Source organism: Panthera onca, chromosome A1 (genome assembly GCF_046562875.1).
Source record: "Panthera onca isolate mPanOnc1 chromosome A1, mPanOnc1 haplotype 2, whole genome shotgun sequence".
Taxonomy (NCBI): domain Eukaryota; kingdom Metazoa; phylum Chordata; class Mammalia; order Carnivora; family Felidae; genus Panthera; species Panthera onca.
This window is the reverse complement of record NC_138339.1, coordinates 213520731-213547166: the sequence shown is the minus strand read 5'-3', so window position 1 is coordinate 213547166 and position 26436 is coordinate 213520731. Positions and strand designations below refer to the sequence as shown.

Genomic DNA, 26436 nt, shown 5'->3' with positions numbered 1-26436 from the left:
ACGCCAAGAAGATTACAGTGAAAAGGTATTTTGTTCCTCGCGGCTCCTCGAGAGCATGCTACACAGCCCTTGGGCCACACAGCGGGGCCACCAAGATCAGTCAGGAGGCTGAGGGAGCGAGAGGCAAACGTGAGCCAGAGGCTTTCTGGTGGTTTCTGAGGGAAGGAATGAGTGAAGCGGCGTAAACAGGTTTGGGATTGACTAGTGTGAATTAATTACGGCAAGCCCTGGGGTACAGAGGTTAGCTCAGCTCTAGTTGTCTGGACCCTGGCCCTGGGGTGATTAGGGCAGGGGTGGGGGGAGCGGTATGGTGTGTGAGCCCCTCGCAAAAGGAGACGCTTGAGTACGGGAGCTCTGCTTTGGTAGGTTCGCATTTGAAGACTGTGCTTTCGGGTGGGTTGTTTGCTGTCTCTAGGAATTGGCTAGCCCCAGAAGGGGACAGTCCCTCCAGTACCAGCAAGGCTGTAGACGTCAAAGCATCGGGAAACACAGAAAATAAGAGACATTGTTAATACGGTGCACGCGCGCGCACGTGTGTGTGTGTGTGTGTGTGTGTGTGTGTGTGTACACAAACACATTCGTAACATTTATTAAGTGAATTTGTGTAGGGGGAAAGGAGGATGCGTGTCTCCCGTGTACCAGGCGCTATATTGGCTGACGGAGACTTAGCAGAAAAAGCATAACTTTAAAAAAAATTTGTTTTCATGTTTATTTATTTTTGAGACGGACAGAGACAGGGAGAGAGAGGCAGAATCTGGAGAAAGCTCCAGGCTCTGAGCTGTCAGTACAGAGCCCGATGCTCAAACTCCTGAGCTGTGAGATCATGACCTGAGTGGGATTCGAACGCTTAACCAGCTGAGCCACCCAGGTGCCTTTTTTTCTTTTTTCTTTTCTTTTCTTTTTTGTAAGAAAGTGAGAGTATAAACAGGGAAAGGGGCAGAGAGAGTGAGAGAGAGAGAGAGAGAGAGAGAGAGAGAGAGAGAGAGAACCTCAAGCAGGCACCACGCTCAAGTGCAGAGCCCAACACAGGGCTCGGTCCCACGACCCTGGGATCACGACCAGAGATGAAATCGAAATCAAGAGTTGGACGCTCAACTGACTTATACCCCCAGGCGCCCAAAACAATTTTTTTTTTTTAAGTCAGCCTGCCCTTACGGAAGACCAACTGATCAAGACATAATCATGTACTATAACCTCAGTTGCTGAGAAATCCTGTAGAGGAAAAAAAAAAAGAAGGCCGGTAGAAGGAGGGAAGAACTGGTTTTAGGTAGGTCAGGGAAGGCCTGTCTGCAGAGGGTGACATTTCAGCAGAGAGGGGACTAAAGGGAGAGAGCAGGTGGTTGTGCAGGCATCTGGAGGAACCACAGGCACGCCGTCACTGAGAGAGCATCCAGCTTGGAAGGCTCAAGAAAAGTAAGCGAGGTCTGTGTCCTGGGGGCCCCAAGAGAAGGGACACTGTAGGAAATGGGCTCGCAGAGGTGACCAGAAGGCAGATTCTGAAGCACCTTGCATGTCATCTAACAGTGATAGAAGCTGTTTGTGTATGTTTCTGTGATGCTAGAAACCTGAGTCATAGGAAGACAAGAGTTAAGCTTTAGCCTCAAGATGCAAATTAAGTAGCCATCACCCCAGTCTATTTCCTTATGTTCTACGCTCTTAATTTTTTTAATATTCATTTGACATGATTAGTTTGTAAATGGGGAAGCGTAATACCTTTCTCCCCAAAGTTTTAGAAAAAATTTTTTGACAGTTTAAAACAAATCAGACAAATAAAAACTTCTCCATACAATAACAAAAGGACAGCAGCATTAGGTCATGACTTTTTCTGTGCCATCAAGTTCATTGGTGTTTAAATAAAATGAAATACAGTTTTAAAAACTGCCACACTTCTGTAAATCTAGGAGAAGAAAAAAAGACCTGTGAACAATCAACAATTTGCTTTTATTTTCTATTAAATCGCGGTGTTTTTTGCATTTGGTATCATTTACTGAATATAAAGTAAAATCCACTCACACTCCACTTACCATAAGTGTGCCTACAAAGAAAACCTCATTTCAAATCTAATTGTGGACATTGTTCCTTCGTTAAAAATTCATAGGGTTTGTGAATGTGTCACAGAAATACTAGAGTATCATTATTTCCCCAGCTCTTTTCCCACTGCCAATTCTGATCAGAATTTTAAAACACCCATATCTCCGAGGAAAAGGAAAAACAAGAAACAAGAAAGGAAAGAAAGAAATTATGAATATAAATAGAAAAACCTCCTGACCAAAGATGCCGAGATTCCGGACTTTGTTTCGGTTTATGAAAGTAAAAGGACAGGGGCAAACAGTCTTCTGTTAACTTCAACCTCTCCCTCTCAGCAAACTTCCAATGTGCTATTAACTAATAGCTGGGCGATTGTTTCAGATAAAGGGAGGAAACTGAAGAGTCAGCAGCTTGCTATCGGTGAACACCTCTCCACCCACATTGGCAAGACCTAAGTCCCACACACAACCACTTGTTAACATGGTGCGTGCTGTTGGAGGCAATGGATCAGACAGGCAATGCTTTGGTTAGCCTCCGTGTTGAGGCCCTGTTGGTTTATACTTTATAAGCTTTCATTGATTTGGGTCAAGAATATACAAGTACAAGAATACTAGAGGAGAGTATAAAATAAGGATACCTGACTGCATATAACAGAACCGTGATCACATGGGATGGAGAAAATGTACTTTTCTGGATTTCACTTATATTTACAACCATTGTGTTATCTTAGAAGTCACCTTTTCTCCTCACGTGAACTTATTTTGGCAATTCAACTCAGCAAGGAGCTTGCAAATTCAGAAACAATTTGTGCTCCATTCAGCTCTGACGGGAAGAACACAACTGTACCCTTTATTTTATCCTGCGTTGCCTTTTCAGTATTAACTCACATTTTCTCTTTAATTTTCCTGCCCTTCTTAAAATGGCCTGGTCATCTGCTTGGTTCCCAGGTGTGTGTTCTAACAACAGATAACATATCCAAAAGGTCCCTGCCGTTGTCAGCCATCATTCTGAATTTCCTTTATTGGATTAGGACATTAAGATGCCACTACAAGTTTGGGGCACCTGGGTGGCTCGGCCAGTTAAGCGTCCGACTTCGGCTCAGGCCATGATCTCACGGTTCATGAGTTCGAGTCCCTCGTCGGACTCTGCTGGCAGCTCAGAGCCCGGAGCCTGCTTCAGAGTCTGTCTCCCTCTCTCTTTGCCCCTCCCCCACTGGTGCTCTGTCTCTCAAAAATAAATAAATGTTAAAAAAAAATGTTTAAGATGCCACTACAAGTTTTTCCCACCGTTTGATCTGCTGGACCACAGGAATTTACAGACCAAAACGGCAATGTTACTGCCAAGCCGCTACCACATACAGAGTCAAGCCACCTAATTTATTATTCCGGTGTCACGTGAACCAGCAATGAATTAAAACCAAAATACTGGTAGAAAAAAAAACAGAAAGACCAGGATATGCACTTTTTGGTGGGGGGAGGTGGGAATAGCAGATGTGAAGACATGTTCACAAAGCTGCCCTTGGTGGAGTTTCTGCTGCTGTTTTGAAATCGAGAGAATTCCTTTATGAGAACCTGCCTGAAGGCATCTGGATTTTAACTACCAAAATATCTGACAGCGTTGCCAGTGAGGAGTCCTTTCTTCCAGCTCTTCCGAAGGACATTACGTGTTAGCCCCTGAAATAACTCGCTGGATGAGAACTGAAGGCATAAGGTGGGAAAGCTCAGGGAACGGACCCCAGGGAACTTGTGGCAGGAGCTTTGCTATGATGCTACCCTGTGTAGTTTTCCAGGAGAGGCCGGAGCAAGAGGGAAGTCCCCAGCTGGGTTCTCGGGGGTGCGGTCTATCCTTACTGAGCTGAAAAGTAACTGCCACAAGGGTGATGATGAGGATGATGATGAGGATGATGATGATAAGCCCATGGCGGGACTTTGATTCAAGCGTATGTCTCACAATAACATAGGTCCTCGGGCCTCCAGCGCCTCCAATATGTCGGTGATCCCTGGGACCAGGGATTAGAAGTTGGGATTTCTGGTTGACTCAGCTCATGGCTTTACCCAGCTACGCAGGACCTTCACTTCCTGCTTCTGTAGCTCTTGTTCATGGTGGACAGTTGAACCCCTGGCCTGCCTTGTCACCAGCTGCCACTGTACCAAGATGGCCTGTGTTAGAGACACCATGTCAGGTAGAGGTAAGAGAAGTAGGGTGAGAGGAGGTGTGGCCACAAAGGGGTAAGGAAAGGAATAGTAACCCTCCTTTACCTCCCAGCCGTCCAGTTCAGATGGCCATGACCAGCCTCTCCATCTTGCTATCCTTATCTGTCAGTATTGTATTTCGTTAGGTAGTAAAATCATGGTGGGTTGGAAATTACACATAGGAGCTACCCACACAGGGGTAACCATTCTGGGCATCTTTGGTGGTGACGATGCTTGCACCAAATCCTCAGGTCAGATCACAGATTTACCCTCAATATATGCATTTTGACAAAGTTAAGCCCAGTTTGAGCCAAGACATCTGTGAGACTTACTCACAGGTGAAACCTAACCTCTAAGGCTACACATCAACTGTAGGTAGACATCTTAGGTGTCTGTGCCCCATTCGCCTTTTCTCTAAATGCACAGTTAACATTCTGACTTTAGGAAAAATGTGCTTCTCAATAAAGCATTGGCTTTGAGATGTTTTCCAGCAGTGATTTCTGATTTGTTCACATTTGAGCCTACTTTTGTCACTGAAGTACAGAGGTCAACATGGCTGCTGGGGACTGGGGAAGAGCCATGCAAAGACAACAGAGCTTCCAGGTCTTGATTACCAGCGGATCCTCAGACTATGGCTCTACCTTGCATGGCAAGGTCTCCTGGTCCTGGCACAATGCTGGTCCTGGCATTTTCCCTTTGAGCAACTCTGGCTTCATGTTTACCTACTGCTCATAGCAATTCCTGGTTTTAGCCTAACTGCCTTTTTTGTGGGGGTCGGCAGAGGGCCGAAGGGGTGAAGGGAGGAATCTTAGTGAGCGTCCTTCCTTATTGTAAGCCTAGCAATACACTAATGGATAGTTGTATCCAGAATCTAATTGTTGTTGTTTTCTTATGATAGGCAAGCTCCTAAAAGTATCTAGTTTGCGACGCTACTGCAAGCTAATGCTTTTTTTAATTTGCAGACTCTTTGAAGACTGGGTCTGTGTCTTGCTCACCATTACATTCCTGATCTCAAGCACATTGCCTTCATTCAGCAAGTATTTAATAAAGATCTGCTGAGTGACTGTGTCCCCGGGTGATGGAAGTAACCCTTTATCCCAGACTTCTCTGTCAAACCAAGTCGGTCAAACCAAGGAGGGATTCCTAGTCTGGCTCTTTGTTGGGGAAAACCTCAGTTCTCCAAATCTATAACAACATAGGCCCGGGCGAAAACAAACTAAATCTTGGGGTTCTGCCATTCATTAGCTTTGCAACCTTGGGTAAATGATCCAAAGTCTTAACTTCCTGAACCTTTTCATCCTTCTAGAAAGTTGCTAATGATACCTATCTCATAGGTTGTGGTTGATATTTCATAAGATCAAAGGTGTGGGACTGTTCTATAATAAGCTTTTTTCCCAGTTGGTGCCTCTAGGGGAAGGGCTGAGGGAATGACATCCTCCCTTGACTTTACAGACTTTGCTTTTTGAACTCATTACAAATATTAGTGCTCATAGTAATACCTTGAAAATAAGAATGTCCTTACAGGAATATTTATTTCCATCTCCCTAACCTACACTGGAGTTTACTCTCGGATGGCAAAGAACCGTGTCGTTGCATTCCACCGCTGCAGATCGCCCTACCGGAAAGAAAGGACAGTTGCGTCGGCTGGTAGAACGGCAGCAAGGGTTTGGGGAGTGTATCTGAATGAAGGTGGTGTCTCTGGTTAGGAAGAGTTTCGTATTCAGAGATGGTACACCGTGAGAAGTCTGGAAAGGACGCTGCATTTAGTTTTATGGTGATTATGTGTCTCTGCTGTGCCTGCCTTGTTTGTAGGTTATTAGCAAGACTCTCTGTGTTGCAGAGATGGTGGCAGGTTGATATGTTGGACGAGTACGTGAACACATGTCTGCTTGATTACGCAAGTAATAAAGTCATTACTTTGATTGCATTAATGGTCGAGGCCTGGTGAATGTTTGCCATTGGCAGCCGCTGCCACTTTCAAACGCCCTCACATCCCCTGCGCTGTTTTACCACCACTGGGTGCTGGGCATTTTCTGAGTCATTATTTTACAATAAACATTATCTCATAATAAACCGTAACACTTACAATTGCACACGAATAAGAACATCAGAGAGCTTGAAGAGCAGGATATCTTTTTCATTAAGGCTAGAGAGGGGAAAAAAAATGTGATAGTGCTGGTGGGGATTCATTTAAAATATTTGTTTAGGTTGGGTTTAAGCCATCTTGCTGGGAAAATAATAAACCGTGGTAGCAATCGCAATATTCTGTAATTCCCACAAAGCACATTCCGCATAATTTCTTTTTTATAAATAATAAAACCATAAGTAAATATGATGACTTTAAGCTAACATGAAATTGCATTCAGTAACACGGGCCAGATGTTTTTCTCTCATATCTGTTTTTTAGGGTCAGTTTTTCTCCCTCCCCTCCCTTCCCCCGATAAATTTGTAAGTCGTCTGTGAATAAGTAACCGGGATGGCGTTTAATCCTGAACTGAGGTTGGCAAACGTAAAGGGAAAATTTAGCTTTGTTTATCTCACACGTAGTAGGCAGGAAGGAGACAACGTCTCCGAACAGCCTTTTAAAACTTTTGCAGACTCGAATGGCCGCCGCTCGGCTTTGCTTTTGGAGGCCTCACCCCACGTTGCATTTAACATACAAAATACACTCAATGTACTCAATGTATCTGGCATGCAGTATGATTTTGTCTATAGGACTTTTGGACAGGATTTCTATAATTCTGCTTTTGAAGTTATCTGCCTACAAGTTATTCCTCTCATTTAAAACGAGCTCTGATTTCTGCATAATTATGCAGACTCAGGAGTTTTTTTGCAACATGAGAAAGCCCCACTTGCGAGTGATTTTCAACTCTAATGATGTCTGTGTGACTATTAAATTTGATAACTAGAGAAGTTGCCATAATACAAAATTTCTAGGTGTTTCATTAAATAAGTACTTGGTTTTGGTGATGCATGTTTTACTGTATGTTGACATGAAACGTTTTCAGCTCTCCAAGATTATTGTGCACCCTGTGCCTTCAGTGCCTAACTGATAACGCAGCCACAGTTAGAAAAACAGGCTACTTTCCCGGGGCAGATGAGTCGTTGATCTGGAAGGCTGGAGTAGGAGAAAAGATTCTATTTGAGGATCTTAGTCCTCCAAATGCCATCCCCTTGTACGGAAGGATTTCTGTATGACATTCTTACGAGGCACGTATCTCCTCCTACTGACAGCGAGAAGGGGTGTTAATGGGAGAAGATAGAGTGGAGGGTAGCGCATTTATACCCTTGTATGGAAATCTGTAACCAAGATAGAGAGCAAGGATGGAATTACAGCTGTGGCAGCAGCATTTTTCAGGGACCTTCAGCCTTGTTTTCAGCACTGGAACCTTCCCATCGGCATCTATCCCGCCCCCCTTTTGGGGGCAAGAGCCTTCGTGGAGCTTTCTGTGTCACAGAAGCCTGGCTGAGATCACTGTGTGCAGTCATTCCTTACCTCCGAGGATGATCCTGACCTCCAAAAGCAGTTAGAACATAAAGCCTTCACCACGAAAGAACTAAGACAGTCTTCCTATTAGATTCTGAGTCACGAATGTCCCTAGAGGCTAGACCCATCTTGCTGTACACCCCCCAACCTCTCGTCTTGGGAACCTGAATATCTTCGGGCCCAGAAGGCCTTCTTCTTTCTGAGCACCTCCGTTTGAATCTCGGTGAACACTGCCAATGGCACCCAAGCTTTGACCCATTTCCCCAGAATGCTCCCTGCTCAACCTAGAACTTCCCAGTTGGATATCTTGCTGCACATTCATTTCCTCCAACTAGCCCACCTTCACGAGGTAACCATACCATCTATGACTCCCCATGGAGTGAAAAGGACTCTCCCTAGGAACCCAAGGCCCCCACCATCCTACTCACTGCTTTTAGACCATAAACAAGGGCTGTGTGTGGTCATTTAGAGAAACAGAAAACAAGGTCTCTGGTCCAGGGCACCCCACTGGAGGCGGGGTGTCCCTGCTGAGTCTGGAATACCTGGGGCGATCATGACTGCAGGGTAATACTTCATCCGTCGTGTTGCAAAGGCATCATTAAGAGCACATTAGTTTAAAGAGTAACCAACACGTTGTTTGTGACCCTACTAGGAGAAATGTTAAACAGGATGGGCAACTGGCTCAGGCTGGTCAGGATCTGATCTGGATTTTATTGCAGGTAGATTTCCATAGATTAAAGAGCTCTAATCAAGCTTTTTTTTTTTTTTTTTTTTTTGAAAACAGATCATTCATTTACCAGAGTTTGCAGCCATTTAAGGCTCAGTTATTCACTCACTACAATTAAAATGTTCCACTTTGTAGCTTAATATGTTTTTCATGGTTGGGTCAAGGTATAAAATGAGTATGTAATGAAAAAACTGAGTACAAAAGAGCACAAATTATAGAATGATACTGTCTGCTTTCCCTTATATAAGAAGATAATAATGTTTACAGAAATTGCTTTCTGTGTGTAAGTGTGGCCAAAAAGACCAGCATGTGACCTACACTATACATGCATTAAAAATTGTTCTTTGATCATTGGCAGTGTCCATGGTTTATAGACCTCACGCTTTTGAGGAATGTATCTTCGAAGCCTGAAATCTACCTAAAGTCTATTTCGGAGGTGTTACCCGTCTTCTAAAAGGACTCTTTCCCCTGGTCTCTGCGTTGCTCTTTCTCTGCAGCCCACATCTTTGCCATCTCAATCGAAGCTTCTGTGTAGTTATAGCATTGTATTTACTTTGTCTCTTCAGTAGGACTGTTTGGGAACTTCAGAACAGAGAATGCAAACAGAAAACAAACTTGTCAGGTGAGGGAAAATGCGAATTCTCTAATGTGTGCATATTTACTTTCATAAACTTGTCTGAGATTTACTTGATTGGCAGTTATGCCTCAATGTCCCTGTTCAGGGGACAGAAGAGTCCCTTTCTCAGGGCCACACATGGTTGCAGAAGCAGAGTTCAAGAGCTTATTTTCCCCACAAGGGCTCAGCTGAAGGGTGAATGTGTGAACTGTTAAGGCTGAAACAGTTTCCTGCCAGTAACATTTTGGGGACTTCCACATCTGGGGGAAGCTGGAATTAAGGAACTCTAGGGTTTGAACCTTGATATTCTATGAACCTGGGTGTGGTTGTCCTGAATCCTCAGGGCGTTAGAAAAAGCTTTGCTGAAAGTGAGACTCTTCTCGTTTTAATGGATCCAGGCCTATGTTTATGGATGAGATTGCTTCCTTTAATAATTCACTCAGCAGCAGAGTCAGCAATGATAACTTTCCCTATGCTAGATGTATTTTGGAAGGTAGAAAACAACGTCTGACAACATATTGTGTATGTGGTTGATGGGTATCCATCAATGGGAGGTATGAGTTGACCCATTACATGTTTCATAAACAGCCTTCAGGTATAATATTGCCCTTCTCAGAAAAGCTGAAATAATCGAAGTGTGGAAGCTCCTGTATTTTAAAACTTGCCTCTATACAGACTTTGAAATTACATATTATCATAGTAGTATCTGGTCCTATTTCCTTTTCTGTCTTTAACGGAAAAAGAAATACTTTATCCCTAAGGTCTCAAGCTTTCTCTTTTATTATTTTGTTCAATTTAGAAATATAAAATGTGATATTTTTTAAAAGAATCGATTTCCTGAAAACAAAGTAATTTTACCTCTGTCATTTCTCTACACTTAAAAATGTAATGCGTCCAAGGACTTTATCTACCTCTCATGCCCATGCTGGTTGAGTTGTCTCTGGCAAATTTGGTAATTTTGTTTGATTTCATGATTTCAGAGGAAACCTTCTCTCTCATTCATATTCTCTGTCTGTCTCTGCCTCTGACTGTCTGTCTCTCTCTCTTTCTCAATGTTGAGTTTTTCAAAGACAGACATGTCTTGGGTAAAACCTTATCATCCATTCAGTGACCATTTCCTCCCTAACATGGAAGAATGACTTTAAAACTGGCTGCTAGACAGAATGGAAAAAATGGAGGATGCAAGCTCAGATCCTTAATGATATTTTGTGTTTGAGAAACGGCCAGACCTGCTTTCTTTCCTCTGTAGTATGTGCCAAATGGAAATTTTTCCTTTCTTCCAATGATATCACTTCTTTAGCATATATGTATGTATGTGCCTTTATTACACTAACGTACTGTTTAATGGGTCTGGAGATGCTGTTATTTATAGATTTTAGCTCATTCAAAGAACAGCTGTAAGAAGCCTCACAAAAGGGGAGCATCCCGGTAACCTGATGATGGCCCCACATTGGTTGCCAGGGAGGTGTGGAATCTTAGATCGTGAAGAATGACGTGTTACGTGCACCAAAAGCTTATCTGGAAGGATCTAACATTTTTAAAAATTGTCTTTCTTTGACACTTTAAATTCGTCTGTGTTCTAGTTTCCAACAACAATTTCCCCTTTTGTGTTCTTTAGTTTTCAAACCTCCAGCCTTTGGAATTAGACCCTGGAACTGAAGTTTATTCCTTTGTTCCTTTGTTATTTCCTTCTTTCTCTTTTTATTTTCCTTTTTAGTTTCCTTCCTTTCTTCTATGACTGAATTCACTTGAAAAACATATGTGTGTGTGTGTGTGTGTATATATACACATACAGTTTATATATAGTTTTAAATATATTTGATAAATGTATAAACATACTATAATTATATATAATTATTACATATAAATAACATATAAGTATATATTATTTACTTAACATCAAACAAAATCATTCTGTTAAATTTTAAAAAATAAAATTTCAATACTTAACTCATCTGTACCCCCATTTTATAGCAATCTATGCTTTGTGGACAGTTACAGATGGGTTTTATTATTCATAGCGTGTGTGTGTGTCCTTGGAACATGTGAAAGTTGGACAGGGTTAGCAAGAGTTGTGTTATTTACAGTGAGAAAAGCTGTGCTGTTTGTCTGTTTGTTTGTTTCTTTTGAGGGAGGAATGGGGGAAAATAGTATTTTCATAGGCTTGGTGAGTTTCAGAAATTATTTGCCCTGTTGACGTAGCCCGGTGAAATCCTGAGCATAAATCGATCTTGTTGCACAGTTATGAAATTGGGTAGGAGATTTTGCATGTGCATATACCTTAACAAAGAACAGGTTAGATTTCATCTGAACCCTGGACAGTGCTGTATTATTAACCTTGGCATTTTGTACATCCGATTGGTTTTGTGATGATCTTGTCTTACTAAAAGCTGTAAATTCAAACTGCTAATTTCACAATTAGTCATCAGTTTCTTGAAAGCTTTCATAGTTGCATAAACAGAAGAATAGCCTAGAGAAGAAAATTCATACATCTTTTAATTCACATTGTATTATTTTATAAAGGATTTGTGGAAAATAAAGAAATATTCTGCTACAATTTAGGTGTGGCATAGAAAACTAGGGCAGTGCTTACTTTTAGAAATATCAAGTGTTACTCGCTGTTTTAGAATTAATTACATAATTATCCCATAGAACACTGAGATCCCAGGGTACCTTCATAGAAACACTACACTTCCAAATAAAATAATAATAATTAGCATCTACTATATTCCAAGTGCTTTATTAGCTATAATTTTTTAACTCCCCACATCTCTGTGTGTAAGTAAACACCATTAACATGATCAATCTTTTCTATAGTTTAGAAATAAGAAAACTAAGGCAGAGAAATGGATTTGAATGATAAATTAGGCATTATGGCTTTGAGTCATGTAAAGAGGCAGGTATTCAATAGGAACGATAGATGTTAGGAGAGTATAAAAATTACTCTTGCAACCATTCATAAATTACTAGGTAGTAATTAATTTAAAATATCATCTTTCTTCCAAGCATCAAGGAAATTTACATTTCTTTAAAAAATTGCCTGGCTTCCTTGAGACTCTTGGAAATGCCTAAGAGGTGATACAACTTACTGTGGAGTCACCATTCTAGGTACATGGCAGCTACATGAAGTTGTATGACATTGAAACCATTGGTTGGTAGATTGAAGGCATGTAATAAATTAAGTGTCACAGAGTCTCATTAGGGGATAAATTCAGGTTTCCATCTTACATCTTGCCAACAAAGCAATGACTTTTTTTGTTTGTTTTTTATTTGTTGTATGACACGGTAACAGTTCATTACTGTTCCCAATGGAACAGCATTAGTTTAGGGTAGGCATGAAAGTGTGGGTGGGCACTATGGGCCCCTGGGACGTTTGATGCCCCCATGTGACACTATAATCACTGAGGAGAAAACTGCCTTTGGAACAGACAGTTATAGAGCCATGGAAAGCTAACGGCATCCCTAAAATACTGTTGCAAAAAGGCAAGGAAACATGACAGGTCAGGTACCAGTTGTAAAGCCTACAAAGTAAAGGGATGTTCTTTGATGTAATATTCCAGAACTGCAGACTCATTGGACAGAAAGTTGTGATTAATGCCCATTTGGAGAGAACCCAGGCTGGAAGGAAGCCAGCCAACTAAACTTCATTTAGGGAGATAAGTAAGACAAATGGTGACCTTGCAACGATCTGAAACAACTCTACTCCATGGCCATTTGAACAAAAGAATGAACAGTCTAGCCAGACTCTGCTGTGGTGATCTGAACTGGTTGGAGGTAGACAGGGGAAAGTGCTGTGAGGTTTCATCATAGAAATATGGCTGGTGTGTGGGTAGCCAAAGGGCAGACATTTAGATCTGTTATGTATTTGTTCCTGAGTTCATTTTCTATGGTGAGAACGTTGTCTGATGGCATCCATTGCCGTGGTGAATAATTGATTCACCACAAGTGAACAAGGTCTCAATTCATTTGGGTAGTAGAGTTTTTGGGTTTTTTTAAATTTTTTAGTGTTTGTTTATTTTTGAGAGAGAAACAGAGCATGAGTGGGGGAAGGGCAGAGAGAGAGGGAGACACAGAATCCGAAGCAGGCTCCAGGCTCTGAGCTGGCAGCACAGAATCCCACGTTGGGGGCTCAAACCCATGAATTGCAAGATCATGACTTGAGCCAAAGTCGGACACTTAAACTGACTGAGCCGCCCAGGCGCCCCATGGGTAGGTGAGTTTCATTGCAAGGTATAAAGCATTTGTCTTGAGTGCAGTTTGCTCTCAAAGTTGGAATCATTTTCTATTGAATGATGATGTATCATCTGCCAACAAGCTATTGGAAAATATTCCCCACCATCTCATGTGCCCCTCCGGTCGAGGGCTAGGTGTTTGTGGAGACTATGGAAACAATTTGCTATCACCCACCTATTCCTTGAAATACTGAAATCTGAGCTTCCATTTGAACTAAACTTATACTCATAAAGTGTGCACTAGACACACACAAACAGACCGTCATATCTAATTCTAAAATACCCAATAGCGTGGGTTAGAAAAACTTCTAAGTTTATACCTAAATAAAAAGAAATCATTAAACTGTTACAACAAATCCACTTAAAATTCAAACTTCGCAGATCCCACACGTAAGCAGTATGTTTTGCCTTTCAGTTTTGAACTGCCGAATGTGCACTTAAAATACGTGTGCATGAAAAACACTCTGTATGTATGAATGCTATGTTTTTGCATTTTTAAGGATGGGGGGAAGGTTATTTTATAAATAGCGGGCTATAGAGGGACCCTTTCCTTTGCAGCTTTATTTAATGCTTTATTATTTGTTTTTACTAGAAGGGTGCTTTGGAAAGTTTAACAAAAATATGTGCATATAGATGTATGTGTGTTTGCGTGTGTGCGTGTGTGTGTGCGTGTGCGCTGTGAGGCTAGGGAAAACCCAGACCCAACAAACTGTGGCCTGTTCAATTTATCTTCATAGAAATAAAAGAAACAACTGTGTCTCTTTGCTGCCCCAACATCCTCTCCATCTTCTTTTATGAGAGGCGCACTATTCTTTCCCTCTGCCTCTGCTGGCTATTGTAATCTGGGCGCACTCCTTTACCAGCTTCACGGCGAATAGCTCCTTGCTTTTCTCTTCCTCTGCCCTCCATCCCCCCCCCCCCCGAATACATTTCACAGACGACCGTCTTCCAAAATAACAACATCAATTAATTTTTTAACTTAAAGAAAATCATATTTAGCCCCGAGTCTGCCCTCTCCATTGATGTGTAGTGAGTGGAAGAGGCTGTGCCGGGGCTGATAAGCCCCGTCTGTGAAGTCTCTTCAGTAGGAGGCAAGGAAGGCCCTGGCCGCTTGCACAAGGGGCTGCTTATTCAGGCAGCGTGGCTCTAGGTGAGCTGACAGCTGGCCCGCCCAGCGCACCCAGGGCAAACCTAGGCAGGGACCGGCTGGGCCGCCTGGGGCTCAGGAAGCAGCCCCTCCCTGAGTCTCAGTCTGTGACTGGAAGTTGTCCTTTGTTGTTCATTGGTTTTTGCCCAGACAACAGTGTTTTCCTCAAAGGATCCCTCAACTAACTGTCGTGATCTCTCACCACCCTCCTCTCCCCTTTTGCAGAATCCGATGACCTCCGTGGGGAACCTGCACTCAGCCATCAGAGCGCACCTGCCCCCAAGGATGCTCATAGTTCAGTCGTAGATGCAGGTGGCGTGGAAAGCATCAGCCGGTGTCCCCAGCAGCTTCCTCAGATGATGGCTGCAGGTAAATGCCAGTGGCCCGCCCAGGACACAAACAAGGCGTTGTGAGTTCTTAGGGGAAGAGCTTGCCGGGCGGTAAATAGGCATTGAACCGGGAACCTGGAATCCTTAAAGAAACCGGGCCATGGGACTAGCATACATCAAAAATCATTAAGTCAAATTTCACATGTTTTGCTGAGTTTTTTTTTTCTGGCCCTGTGCTCTTTGTTTTTAATGTTATTTATTTGTTTATTTGGTTTTGACGAAAGTCTTGAACTTATAAGAAATATTTTGGAAGAGTCATCTTAAGCAGACACCTGCATTTCCATAATGGAATGATACAAAAAGCTTAGAAAGGAAAGAGTATGTTACAAGGTAACCCTGATAAATTCAGTTAGGACCGAACTGAGTCGCTGCTTGGCGACTGTTTTTAAAAATTCTGTTAAATAGCTGGAAGGTGTGCCTGCTCCAAAATTCTACTCAGAAATAGATGATGGCGTTTATTTTTAGTCTACTGAACCAATTGACTTTTTTTTCCCCCTTACTAAAGGAGTGGTCCTGTTCTGCCTCTCCACCTTAGAACTTAACTCATGTTGTCTCACTAAGAGAAAGAAGCAGTTCCTCCATTTTTTTTCCAGGAGTGCTTCCTTAATGGCATGCTGTGTGTAACACAAACTACATGTCATTAAGTTTCCTCCCGGAATGTATTTGGAAACCCTTTATGTTTACGTCTGGAGAAAACATTGCTGTAGATTACAGTGCTTTATTTTCGCGTGGTTGGGGAATGTGCTAAGTGAAGTCTCGCATCTCTAGCAATGTGATCTCCTTTAAAACAAACACTCTTGCCTTTTGACTGGAAGTCACAGTTTGTTTTTCCCCGCAGCAGCTGATGGTTTGGGGAGTATAGCGATAGACACAACCCAGCTCAACATGTCCGTGACCGATCCCACAGCCTGGGCCACCGCCATGAATAACTTGGGCATGGTTCCCGTGGGGTTGCCTGGACAGCAGCTTGTGTCTGGTAAGCTTGGGTTTCAAGGTACTTCGCAGCAGTACCAAAGGGTGTTGGTGACAGGTGTCCAGTAATCTACCCACACGCAAGTGTTGAGCATAGTCAACATGGGGCATGTTTATGACTGGGATTTGTCTGGCAGGTTGTGCTTGAGATTCTTTTCCTCATCACCTTGCTCTCCTGCCCGACAGCTATTCTCAGAAAAAGCCATGTGTAATATATATCATCTGTGGCATTGCGATATCAATTTCATGTTTTAAATTGCTAAATAGAAGAGCTAACGTTTGCTTTGTAATTTGCAAAACTCCTTCACCTACATTATGCCATCTGATTCCACAGTCGTCTTTTTGAGGCAGGTGGATATTGTTTGTTTGCTTATGAATGTTCACATTTCAAAGACGGGGAAACAGAGGGCCAGCATTCAGGTGGCTTTTCCAGCACTGCGGTGGCAGAACTAGAAATTCAACTCAACTGACACTAGTCCACATTTTTCCCGTCACTCTTTGGAATCATAATACGATGCATTCAATAGGGAAGATGTTTAGAAATGTCCCCAAGTAGAAGGCCGTTTAAAAGATTTCATCATTTAATTTAATACATCTTTATTGAGGACTTTCCGTGTGCTGTGGAACAAATACTCCAGGGAAGAGAATAGATATATACATACATAAGTGTTCCTGAGGACCATGTCTCCCTAAATTGCAAAGCACAGCAACAACAACAACAACAAAACCCAGCAATTAGAATAATGTGTAGAATCAGGTGTGAAGTGGTAACACAGGCCAATAATGTAGTAATTTCCAGAAGGGTCAATCACTGGGGCTCTAAGAGAAGATATTCTCAGAAGAGTAGGACTTGGGCTGTCCGGAAAGATACATAAAACTTGCAGTATCCGCTCATTTGCTCATTTGTTCATTCAACAAACATTTATTGAGTTACTGTCCTGGTGTGGGTGCTCCAGCTATAAACAAACCAGGCATGGTCCCTGCCCTCCCAGAATTTCCAATGGAGAGGTGACAGTCAGTTATTATGTTATGGTCATTGTTACGTCAGAGGAACAATTCACTTTTGCCCGTCAAGTCAGATGAGGGTAGATGGTATGCACCAAGTAGAAAGCAGTCGCCATTGGAGAGGTAGTTTCCGCCCCCACAAACCTGTGTATTTTGTGCTGAGTTGACCAAGCATTTGTTTGTTTTTGTTGTTTTTATTGTTTTTCAATAGTGGCCATAGATAGGAAATTCTAAACTAGTTACAGTAAGTTTTATGTGTGTGTGTACCTGTACATATATATGTATATATATGTACATGCACACGTGCATATATGTGAATATATACATAGGGGTTTTTTTTAATATCACAAGAAAGAACAGGAGAGAAGACAGGAGACAGCGACAAGTGGGAGACAGAAAAAAGAGAGTCAGATACTGAGTTACAAAACAGTATTCTTAGGATATTTATGAAATTCTCCAAAGTATAAAACTCACGTTAAGTTGAGGATTAGTCTGGTGCGTGCTGTGTATATATGTGCAGCAGTGACGTTTTCTTTTTTTTTTTTTTGTCACATGCTTTCTTTGCATTTTTTTAATTTTTTTTTCAACATACGAAATTTATTGTCAAATTGGTTTCCATACAACACCCAGTGCTCATCCCAAAAGGTGCCCTCTTCAATACCCATCACCCACCCTCCCCGCCCTCCCACCCCCCATCAACCCTCAGTTTGTTCTCAGTTTTTAAGAGTCTCTTATGCTTTGGCTCTCTTCCACTCTAACCTCTTTTTTTTCCTTCCTCTCCCCCATGGATTTCTGTCAAGTTTCTCAGGATCCACATAAGAGTGAAACCATATGGTATCTGTCTTTCTCTGTATGGCTTATTTCACTTAGCATCACACTCTCCAGTTCCATCCATGTTGCTACAAAGGGCCATATTTCATTCTTTCTCATTGCCACGTAGTACTCCATTGTGGATATAAACCACAATTTCTTTATCCATTCATCAGTTGATGGACATTTAGGCTCTTTCCATAATTTGGCTACTGTTGAGAGTGCTGCTATAAACATTGGGGTACAAGTGCCCCTATGCATCAGTACTCCTGTATCCCTTGGATAAATTCCTAGCAGTGCTACTGCTGGGTCATAGGGTAGGTCTATTTTTAATTTTCTGAGGAACCTCCACACTGCTTTCCAGAGCGGCTGCACCAATTTGCATTCCCACCAACAGTGCAAGAGGGTTCCCGTTTCTCCACATCGTCTCCAGCATCTATAGTCTCCTGCTTTGTTCATTTTGGCCAAGCAGTGACATTTTCTATGGTCTGAACATGCGTTGATCCAGACCCCTTTTCCCAAAAGCTTACCCAGGCAGATACTTCCATCTACTAACTCGAGAGTAAAGATTTGCATTTTTCCACCCAAATTTTCCCAACTGCCTAATTGAAATGCTTATCTAGCAGAAATTGCTCTTGTCTCCACCTCCCACTTGTGTCAGAAAATGTTGTGTAACTTCCAGACTAAGCCACAACCTCAATAATTCATTATTTTTTCTTTATGATTTTGAGTCTTGTGACATTTTAACCATGACCAATTTATGATTTTCCCGGCAACTTACCATGAAAAGAATTACAGCCCCTGCTCGTTATAGAAGATTTACCGTATCTGCCCTGCATTACGTTCTCTATCTCCTGTACTAGCCAGACTGCTTCAACTGTTTTCGAGCCTCTCAGGGCCTTCCTGGGTGTCCCTTCGTCATTTCTGCATTCTGCCAGGTGAACTGTACTTCACGTGGTTCCTCGGGGCTCCCGCTGACCCCGTTTGTTGACACTTTCTCAGGGTCGGGTTCTGTTTTATTCACTTAGTGTGTCTGCAGTTTCTTCCAGTCTTTTTTCCACGGAAACATTTTCATCACATTAAATACTCTAGTGTGTATTTTTATTAACACCTCCAATTTATTTAACCAGCCTAGTGTTTACATTTAGGCTGTTTCCATTGTTTCACTCTTAGAAGGCAAGTTTGTTTGGAGAATTTAATCTCTTCAAGCACATAGAGAAGCATGTTACCTTTTTTTGTAAAATGGTGATTATGTCTAGTTCATGGGACTGTTGCGAGATTTTAATATGATAGTTTACATGCGATAACCACATAGCACCTACACGTAGAAAGCATTCATTAACTATTAACTCTTATTCCTTCCTTCCTTTGTTGCTCATTTTTTAAAACAGGTAATATTATGTGAACCATTTCCATGCATAGAGCTTTTCAGCAGTTAGAATTACTGTCCTTGGATAGACTCCTGTATGTAAAACTAGCAGATCACAAGAAACGAACATTTGAAAGTTTCTTGTTAAATGCTGGGCCATTAATTTCCAAAATATGTGTATGTATTTAATATTTATTTGCTAATTTGATATGTAAAGATGGCATCCTATGATTTTGCCCTCATTTTTTTTTATATCTACCCTTTGTAAATTATTTACCTCCTCTGTTATTAGTACTTCCTCTTTTGTAAATAGATTACTTTCATACTGTATCCATTTATCACACAGAGCTCAAACCTTTTTGGTTTACATTTGGTTATTTATTATTAAGCATTTTAATCTTTGGAATTCATATTTCCTAAAAACACTTATATAGTCTGTTTTTTTGCCTCTTAATGTTGTTTTTTTTTTTAAAAATATGTTTAACTTTTCCTTTATGTGTTCTTTATTCCATTTCTAAATACGAAAAGGCTTGTCCCACCGTAGAAGTTGATATGTATTCCCAGTTTTCTGGGCCTCCATTGGCTTACTTTTATCTTTTTTACCTATCTTTTTTATCTTTTATCAAACATTCCATTCTTATGCATATTTTTATCCCATGTTTGAAGTATCTGTTCTGTACCCCTGATCTATCTTTATTCCAGCACCACATTGTCTCAGTCCTTCCAGCTCTATGGAGTATTTATATGACATCTCTTATGCTCTTTTTACTGGACTGCATGGGTAATGCTGTTTGTTTCTTTCAAGGCAGTCACAGACGGCTGTTTCCTGCTCAGTTCACATGCAGCCGCCTCTGGAATTCTTCGGGGTGCCTGTGGAATGTGAGAGGCAGTCTTTACTGTCTCAGAAGGGGCTTAAAGATTATTTAGTGTAGGCTTCCTTCCAAGAAATCCCCTCTAAAATGTCTCTGACAGGATTATGGAGAGGCTGGATTTTACAAGCACTTGGCCTTCTCCCAAAGTTTCTGATATTTCTAAATGACCAACTACTCTTCCCATGTTTGTTAAAACTGAACTGACACCCAATCCCATTCTCCACCAGTACTTCTGTTTATTGAGAGATTAAAATTATCAGCAAAGGAAGGAAGGCACACGTTTTTCACATCCTCTGCTTTTATCAAAAAGTTTTCCCGGAAGATCAGATCACCCACCACTGTCCCATTGCACCTTTCTGATGTGTTATTGTGGCTTCCACAGTTACAGCTCTTCCGTTTCCTTCCCCTCTACCATCCCCCCGTGTTCCCACCATGATTCCAGCCCCATGCTCATGAACTTGCCTGGCTACCTTCTTCCTATCATGTGCTGCTTAAGATCATCATATTGAATCAGTTTCTTTTATCTAAAATATACCATTATGGTGTTTTACTCCAGCCCTAAATCCTATACTTCAATGTCTTGGTTTATCTATAGCATAATATTTACCTCCTTATATTATTGTTTCATGTTTATTTTATTCCTCCTACTTTTAGTTTTGTGGAACTTTTAATTTTGTGCATTTCAACACTTTGTGCATTGATAGAGATCTAGGTTTTCTAAACTGATCTGTTAGAACACCAGTGCCCTGGGGTTGTTAGGTAAAGTGGATGTCATATAAGTATTTATGTGGTCTAATAGCCAAGGCAAACTCTGGGTTTAAAATAGGTAGATTGCGGTTCAGTCAGTTAAGTGTCAGACTTCGGCTCAGGTCATGATCTCATGGTTCCTTGGTTTGAGCCCTGTGTCGGGCTCTGTGCTGACAACTTGGAGCCTGAGCCTTCTTCAGATTCTGTGTCTCCCTCTCTCTCTCTCTGCCCCTCCCCCACTCACACTCTGTCTCTCTCAAAAAAAATTGAATAAACATTTAAAATAAAATGAAAACAGGTGGGTTGCAGAGCACCTGGGTGGCTCAGTCAGTTGAGCATTGAACTCTTGGTTTAGGCTCAGGTCATGATCTCACAGTCCCCGAGGTCAAGCCCCACCCCACGTTGGGCTCCGTGCAGGCCATGCGGAGCCTGCTTGGGATTCTCTCTCTCTGCCTTTTCCCCTGTCTCTGCCTCTTCACCCCTCTCTCTCTCAAAATAAATAAACTTAAAATAAAATAAAACAGGTAGGTTGCTTTCTTTGTGAGTTTCTTCAAAGTCTTTACTATGCTCGTATCCAATGTATACTTTCAAAGAGTAGTATGTAGCATGCGGGCTTCCCCAAACTTAATTTAGCTTAAAAAAAAAATCTCTTGGCATCTCATGAGACACCAGAATAGCCATGTAAACCAGATTTCCACCATCAGCTGGGGACATCCTTTTCCACTACCATCTGTCTCTCTATGCTGTTTCTGATATCCTGTCTATGATCTGGCACACGGCTTGGGTTATGTTTTCACTGAATAGTGTTACTACCTAACCTCAGGTTTCCAAATAATTCTCTCGTGGTCAAGAGTTTGCCTAAAGCCTTCTTCCCAGTTTTCTCTGATCCGTGTTGTCACTTTCCAGGAGCCCCCGCCATGGGTGTCATCAGCCCAAATCCGGAATATCAGATCATGAGCCTTGACACCATCTGTGTGACCAGCTCCTCCCTTCCTATATATCCCAGCTTCTTTTCCAAAGTTATGATCATCAGTTGGAAGAGCTGAAAACTCAGCAGCTGAGTCCCCGGTTTTTAAGTTTCTTGCCCAGGACTACGTGGGGATTGGTAATATTGCCTGGATATTCTCTGGCCATGAGCTTCTACCTTGCTTTTCTCTAAACTTTTTGAAATTTTATTTCCTGATCTCAAAATCTTCCAACACGATGGAAAACGAAAACAAAAGAAGACTCTGAGCATCATCGTTTAGAGAGCCTCGCTATTACACGCCAGGCTGTCTGTATCCCCTTAAATCATGCCCGTGTCAGGGAGTGCCGCCAGTAACACGTGAAGGGACTAAAGAAAGGAAGTTTGCTGGCTTGAGTATTATTGTCCTCTTAAAAACAAGTACGTAGGGCAGTTTATCAAAAGAAAGCCCATCTGCGTATCTCTCCTTAGCTGTCGTTGACTTTGATTGGTAGATATCTTTTACCCCAAATGGCTTGACATGCCATTTGTGTTATCTCAAATACGTGTTCTGAAAAGGCATCGCACTTCCCTATTAGCTATGGAAAGACTTTGTCCAAGACAGCACCACACGCGTTATCATAAGGGATTAACTTAGAGCCTGTAAAAGACTTCTTCCCTCTTACAAGTATCTGTGAACACGGATTGTCCCTTGGCTCGCACCTGTTTCTTCTTTAAAAGCTTTGAGTTCACCGTCACTGCTTCTGTTACTGCCAGAAGTTGAGAAGAGATCAACTTTAAAACTCATGGGGAGGCCAGGTTGGGCTACAGTCCTCTCTTTCCCCTCTTCCATTCGCTGATGCTTCCACTCGTTTTAATTCCTCTCTGCTGGCTCAGAATATTTTTTCTGCTTTCCTTCTTGGGTTGGTTAATCCTCCCAGGAACACCTTGATCCTCTTTAATATGCCCAGATATGAGGAGGCATGTATTAAATCCTTTCATCTCCTGGAGCATTGCTCTTAACTGGGATTTATTGATCCAGACATTGTGCCAAATGCTGGGAATAGGGAGACATAGACCTTTCAGCGCCTAGCGGGAGAAACAGAGAAGAGTGAATAAGCTAATACAAATCAACATGATGAGTGGTTCTGCCACCAGGAGATAAAGGGTGCTATAGGATGTCACCGAAGAGTGTTAAGCAGGGACTAGTGCGATTAAAGTTGCATTTTAACGGAGAACTTTTGTAAGTCCTAGAGAGAATGGATGGCGTGTGGAATGGTTGGTGGCAGGGAGGTCAAAGGGCCATAGCAGTTATGCAGATGCAAGGTACTAATGACAGTAATAATCATGGAAGTGGAGATGGAGAGAAGTGAAGGGACCCATGAGACATTTGATTCTAGAAACAACAGGAATTGATGACTGAGTCCTCAGAATGTTAGGGGAGTCATCAGCAGTGATTCCAGTTTGGGAAATCGTGTAAAATGGTATGGTCATGTGCTGAGACGCAGAAGGCCGGAAGAGAACAGGTTGCGGAAGACGGCAAGATTCTTTTTGCATGTGTTGAGTTTGAAGAACCCATGGAAATGAAATGTGGTGAGCAGTTAGATCTGAGGGTCTAGAGCTAATGATAGAAGGGGAGACGGGGATGTGGCTTTGGCAGTCATAGCACAAGGACGGTCATTGACTCCTTTCTCCCCCAGTCATACTTTTGCTGTGAAATTATACATAAGCCCTCAGCTGCTCATGCAGGTGTCAGTCTAACCTACAACTGAGTCTCCAAGTATCTGCTTCCTCTGTTTCCTCTCTTTTGACCCACTGGATTCCTATCCATTGGTGGGCTCCAAGGTTTGCAATTGGAGAAGTAGTCAGCTATTTAAAAAATGGAATCTAAGAATCTATTCCTGAAACCATCTCATCAGTTTACAGAGACACTCAGATGGTCTTTCTGTTGATAACCATCCTACATACTTGTTTTTAAGATGAGACTAACACTTGGGGCGCCTGGGTGGCTCAGTCAGTTAAGCGTCCAATTTTGGCTCAGGTCGTGATCTCGCAGTTCGTGGGTTCAAGCCCCGTGTCGGGCTCTGTGCTAACAGTTCGGAGCCTGGAGCCTGCTTCGGATTCTGCTCTCCTTCTCTCTCTGTTCCTCTCCTGCTCACGCTCTGTCTCTCTCTCTCTCTAAAAAATAAAGTTAAAAAAATTTTTTTTAAAAGAGAGGAGAATAATACTCAAGCCAGCAAACTTCCTTTCTTTAGTCCCTTCACATGTTACTGGCGGCACTCCCTGACACGGGCATGATTAAGGGGATACAGATAGCCTGGTGTGTAATAGCGAGGCTCTCTAAACGATGATGCTCAGAGAGTCTTCTTTTGTTTTTATTTTCCATCTTGCCGGAAGATTTCTCATTATCAAACATCAGAAAACAAATAGGGCCCTCGACTTAGATTTCACAATTTATGTACCCGATTACATGTATTCCTGACAGCTCAGTTGCACATTCCACAGTTATCTACCCTCTCTTCCCCAGGACATTAGAACAGTACATTGATATGTCCGCTCATTCCTCTACAGTATTACAGAAGACTCAAAATGTACAACACATTTTACAAGGCCCTAGAGAAACAGCAGTTTATATGACAGACAAGCGACATTCCTGTGGAGCATTCATATTTTTTAAAGAAGCAGATGCGTAAATGCCTGTTTCACGACAACAACAGTGGGGTGTTACAGTAAGAGGGATTGGGAGCCCAACTTCGCTTGGAGGCATTAGAGGCTATGCAGAAAAGTCCCTCCAAAGAATATTTAGGCTAAGGGCCCAAAGATGAATTCAAGCTTACCAGGTAGCAGGAGGGGAGAAAAGGGGAATCCGGGAAGCTGAGAGAATTCTAAAAGTATAAAATGCCCCGTGCAAAGGCCTGGGGCAAGAGGAGCTTGGCTCTTGCAAGGAGATGAAAATGGGATGTGTGTGGGCATACATCCAAAAGACTGCTGGAAGTCCAGAAAGAGATGAATGAGGTAGACGGCCTGGATATACGCACTTAGGGCCAGAGTACCGAGCACCTCCCACCCGCCAGGCATTGAGGGGTGCCTCAAGTACTGAGGGGAAACATGGCTGTCATCCGTCCTAGGGCTCTCATCCCGATGCTCGGTACATGACGTGTGTGTCTACGGTATTTCTGGAGATGAGCGAATTTGTAGCAAATTGTTTCCAAAAAATATTTGCTTCTTCCTGTGCTGTGTGCTATATAAGGTAATTGGTATCGCTTAAAACGAATCAAGGCTTGTCCTCAAATCACTCTCCACAAGTGACAACAACGTGTATCTTTGTTGACTAGAGATGTCATGAAATGAAAGTCCTTTTCAAATGCTTGCCTAACATGATCTAGTCATTTGAAGTGTAGTCATTTTTCTCCCCCATGCAATGAAGCACATAAACCCACTCTCTTTGTAGATTGACTTTTTCTGAATTATGAATGTGTAATTCTGTTCTTCCTGTCTATGCCACAACAAATATATATATTTTTTATTTTATACTAGTTTCCATCTCTTGATTAGCTTAGTCTTTATTTGGTCTGTCATACCCTGGTATACATGCTACCCAACTAACTCAACCAGCCTTTTGAACTACACTGGTCACTTTCTTACCCTCTAGACTAAAATTAGAGAAAAATATTTTTAAAGAACTGTCTGTATTTACATATGTATAGGTATAGTAACTATATGCATATTACATGCAAATATATCACATGAAGATGTGCATATACATCACAAACACACACATTCCCTAATTTTCTTGCTTTCCTTTTCTTCCCCTAGAATAGAGATGCTTTCGTATCTTTAACGGCAACATGAGCTAAAGGGAAATATTTGCATTCCATAATGGAAAACGGATTGTCTCCTGCCCCCATAGTAGACATTCTAATGCAGCTGGAATCAGGAAGAAAGATCAAACAGTTAAATTCCTGTATTAAAATTAATTTGTATGTTCCTATCCAGCGTGCACACACATACACACGTACAGGCACATTACCATATATTGCATTTTTGTTTTCAGTTAATGTCAAACCCTTTTATTTGTAAGTATGGAATCATCGTGTAGTGACTTCTCATTTACGCCTTGTTTCCTTTTATTGGGCTGGACCTTATCATTTACTGTGTGTTACACACCATGTTGTTGAGTGGTAGATATATTACACTGTGTACTTATATAACTAGGCTATCGTTTATCTAATAGACTGTGCTAGGCTATCCATTTATATGGGCAAGAATCATATGTTTCATTTTTGTCTTTCCTCTGTCACCAAATACGGAGATGGGTGCTCAGTAACCATGTAGTGGAATGCATGTCTGGGTGGATTCGTTTATATAAATAACTACATAAAGATGTATACATTTTGGAAAAGTTACTTTTACCTGGTCCTTAGACTGTTCTAAAGTGTAGCTTTTATGTTTTTAATCATGGTTAGATATGAAGGGTAGCCACAACCATCAGCCCCTTATTTGACATCTGTGATTTCTTTTTCGAGTAATTGAGCATTATCTTTCCAGATTACTTCTTTTCTTTTAAAAAAAAATGTATCTTCCCCATCTCTCCTTATCATGCTTATGCTTTCATTGACCTTCTTGTACATATGGATGGGGTATATGATAGCTGTTTTAGTGCACTTATGTACTAATTCTGTTGTCTGTGATCTCTCTAAGTGTCTTTCTGTTGGTCCTCATGATAGATCATATTTTCCTGCTTCTTTGCATGCCTAGGAATTTTTCGTTGGATGCCAGACATTGTAAATTTTACCTTGTTAGGTGCTGGATTTTTTTTTTAATTTCCTTAAATATTTTTGACATTTGTTCTGAGATGCCATTAAGTTCCTTAGAAATACTTTCATCCTTTCAAGGCTTG

General features: G+C 41.7%; 1 protein-coding gene across 10 annotated transcripts in view; it reads left to right on the top strand.

Annotated features, from left to right (window-relative positions):
* ENOX1 (ecto-NOX disulfide-thiol exchanger 1) overlaps positions 1-26436 on the top strand; it is a 555654-nt gene that overhangs the window by 332770 nt on the left and 196448 nt on the right. For 9 of the 10 annotated variants that reach the window (XM_078433342.2, XM_078433340.2, XM_078433335.2 and 6 more), the window contains 2 exons: positions 14655-14798; positions 15657-15794. In XM_078433342.2, the coding sequence (XP_078289468.1) occupies positions 14655-14798; positions 15657-15794 (282 nt within the window). The remainder of the gene's footprint in view (positions 1-14654; positions 14799-15656; positions 15795-26436) is intronic. The other variant, XM_078433328.2, reaches the window with a different exon arrangement.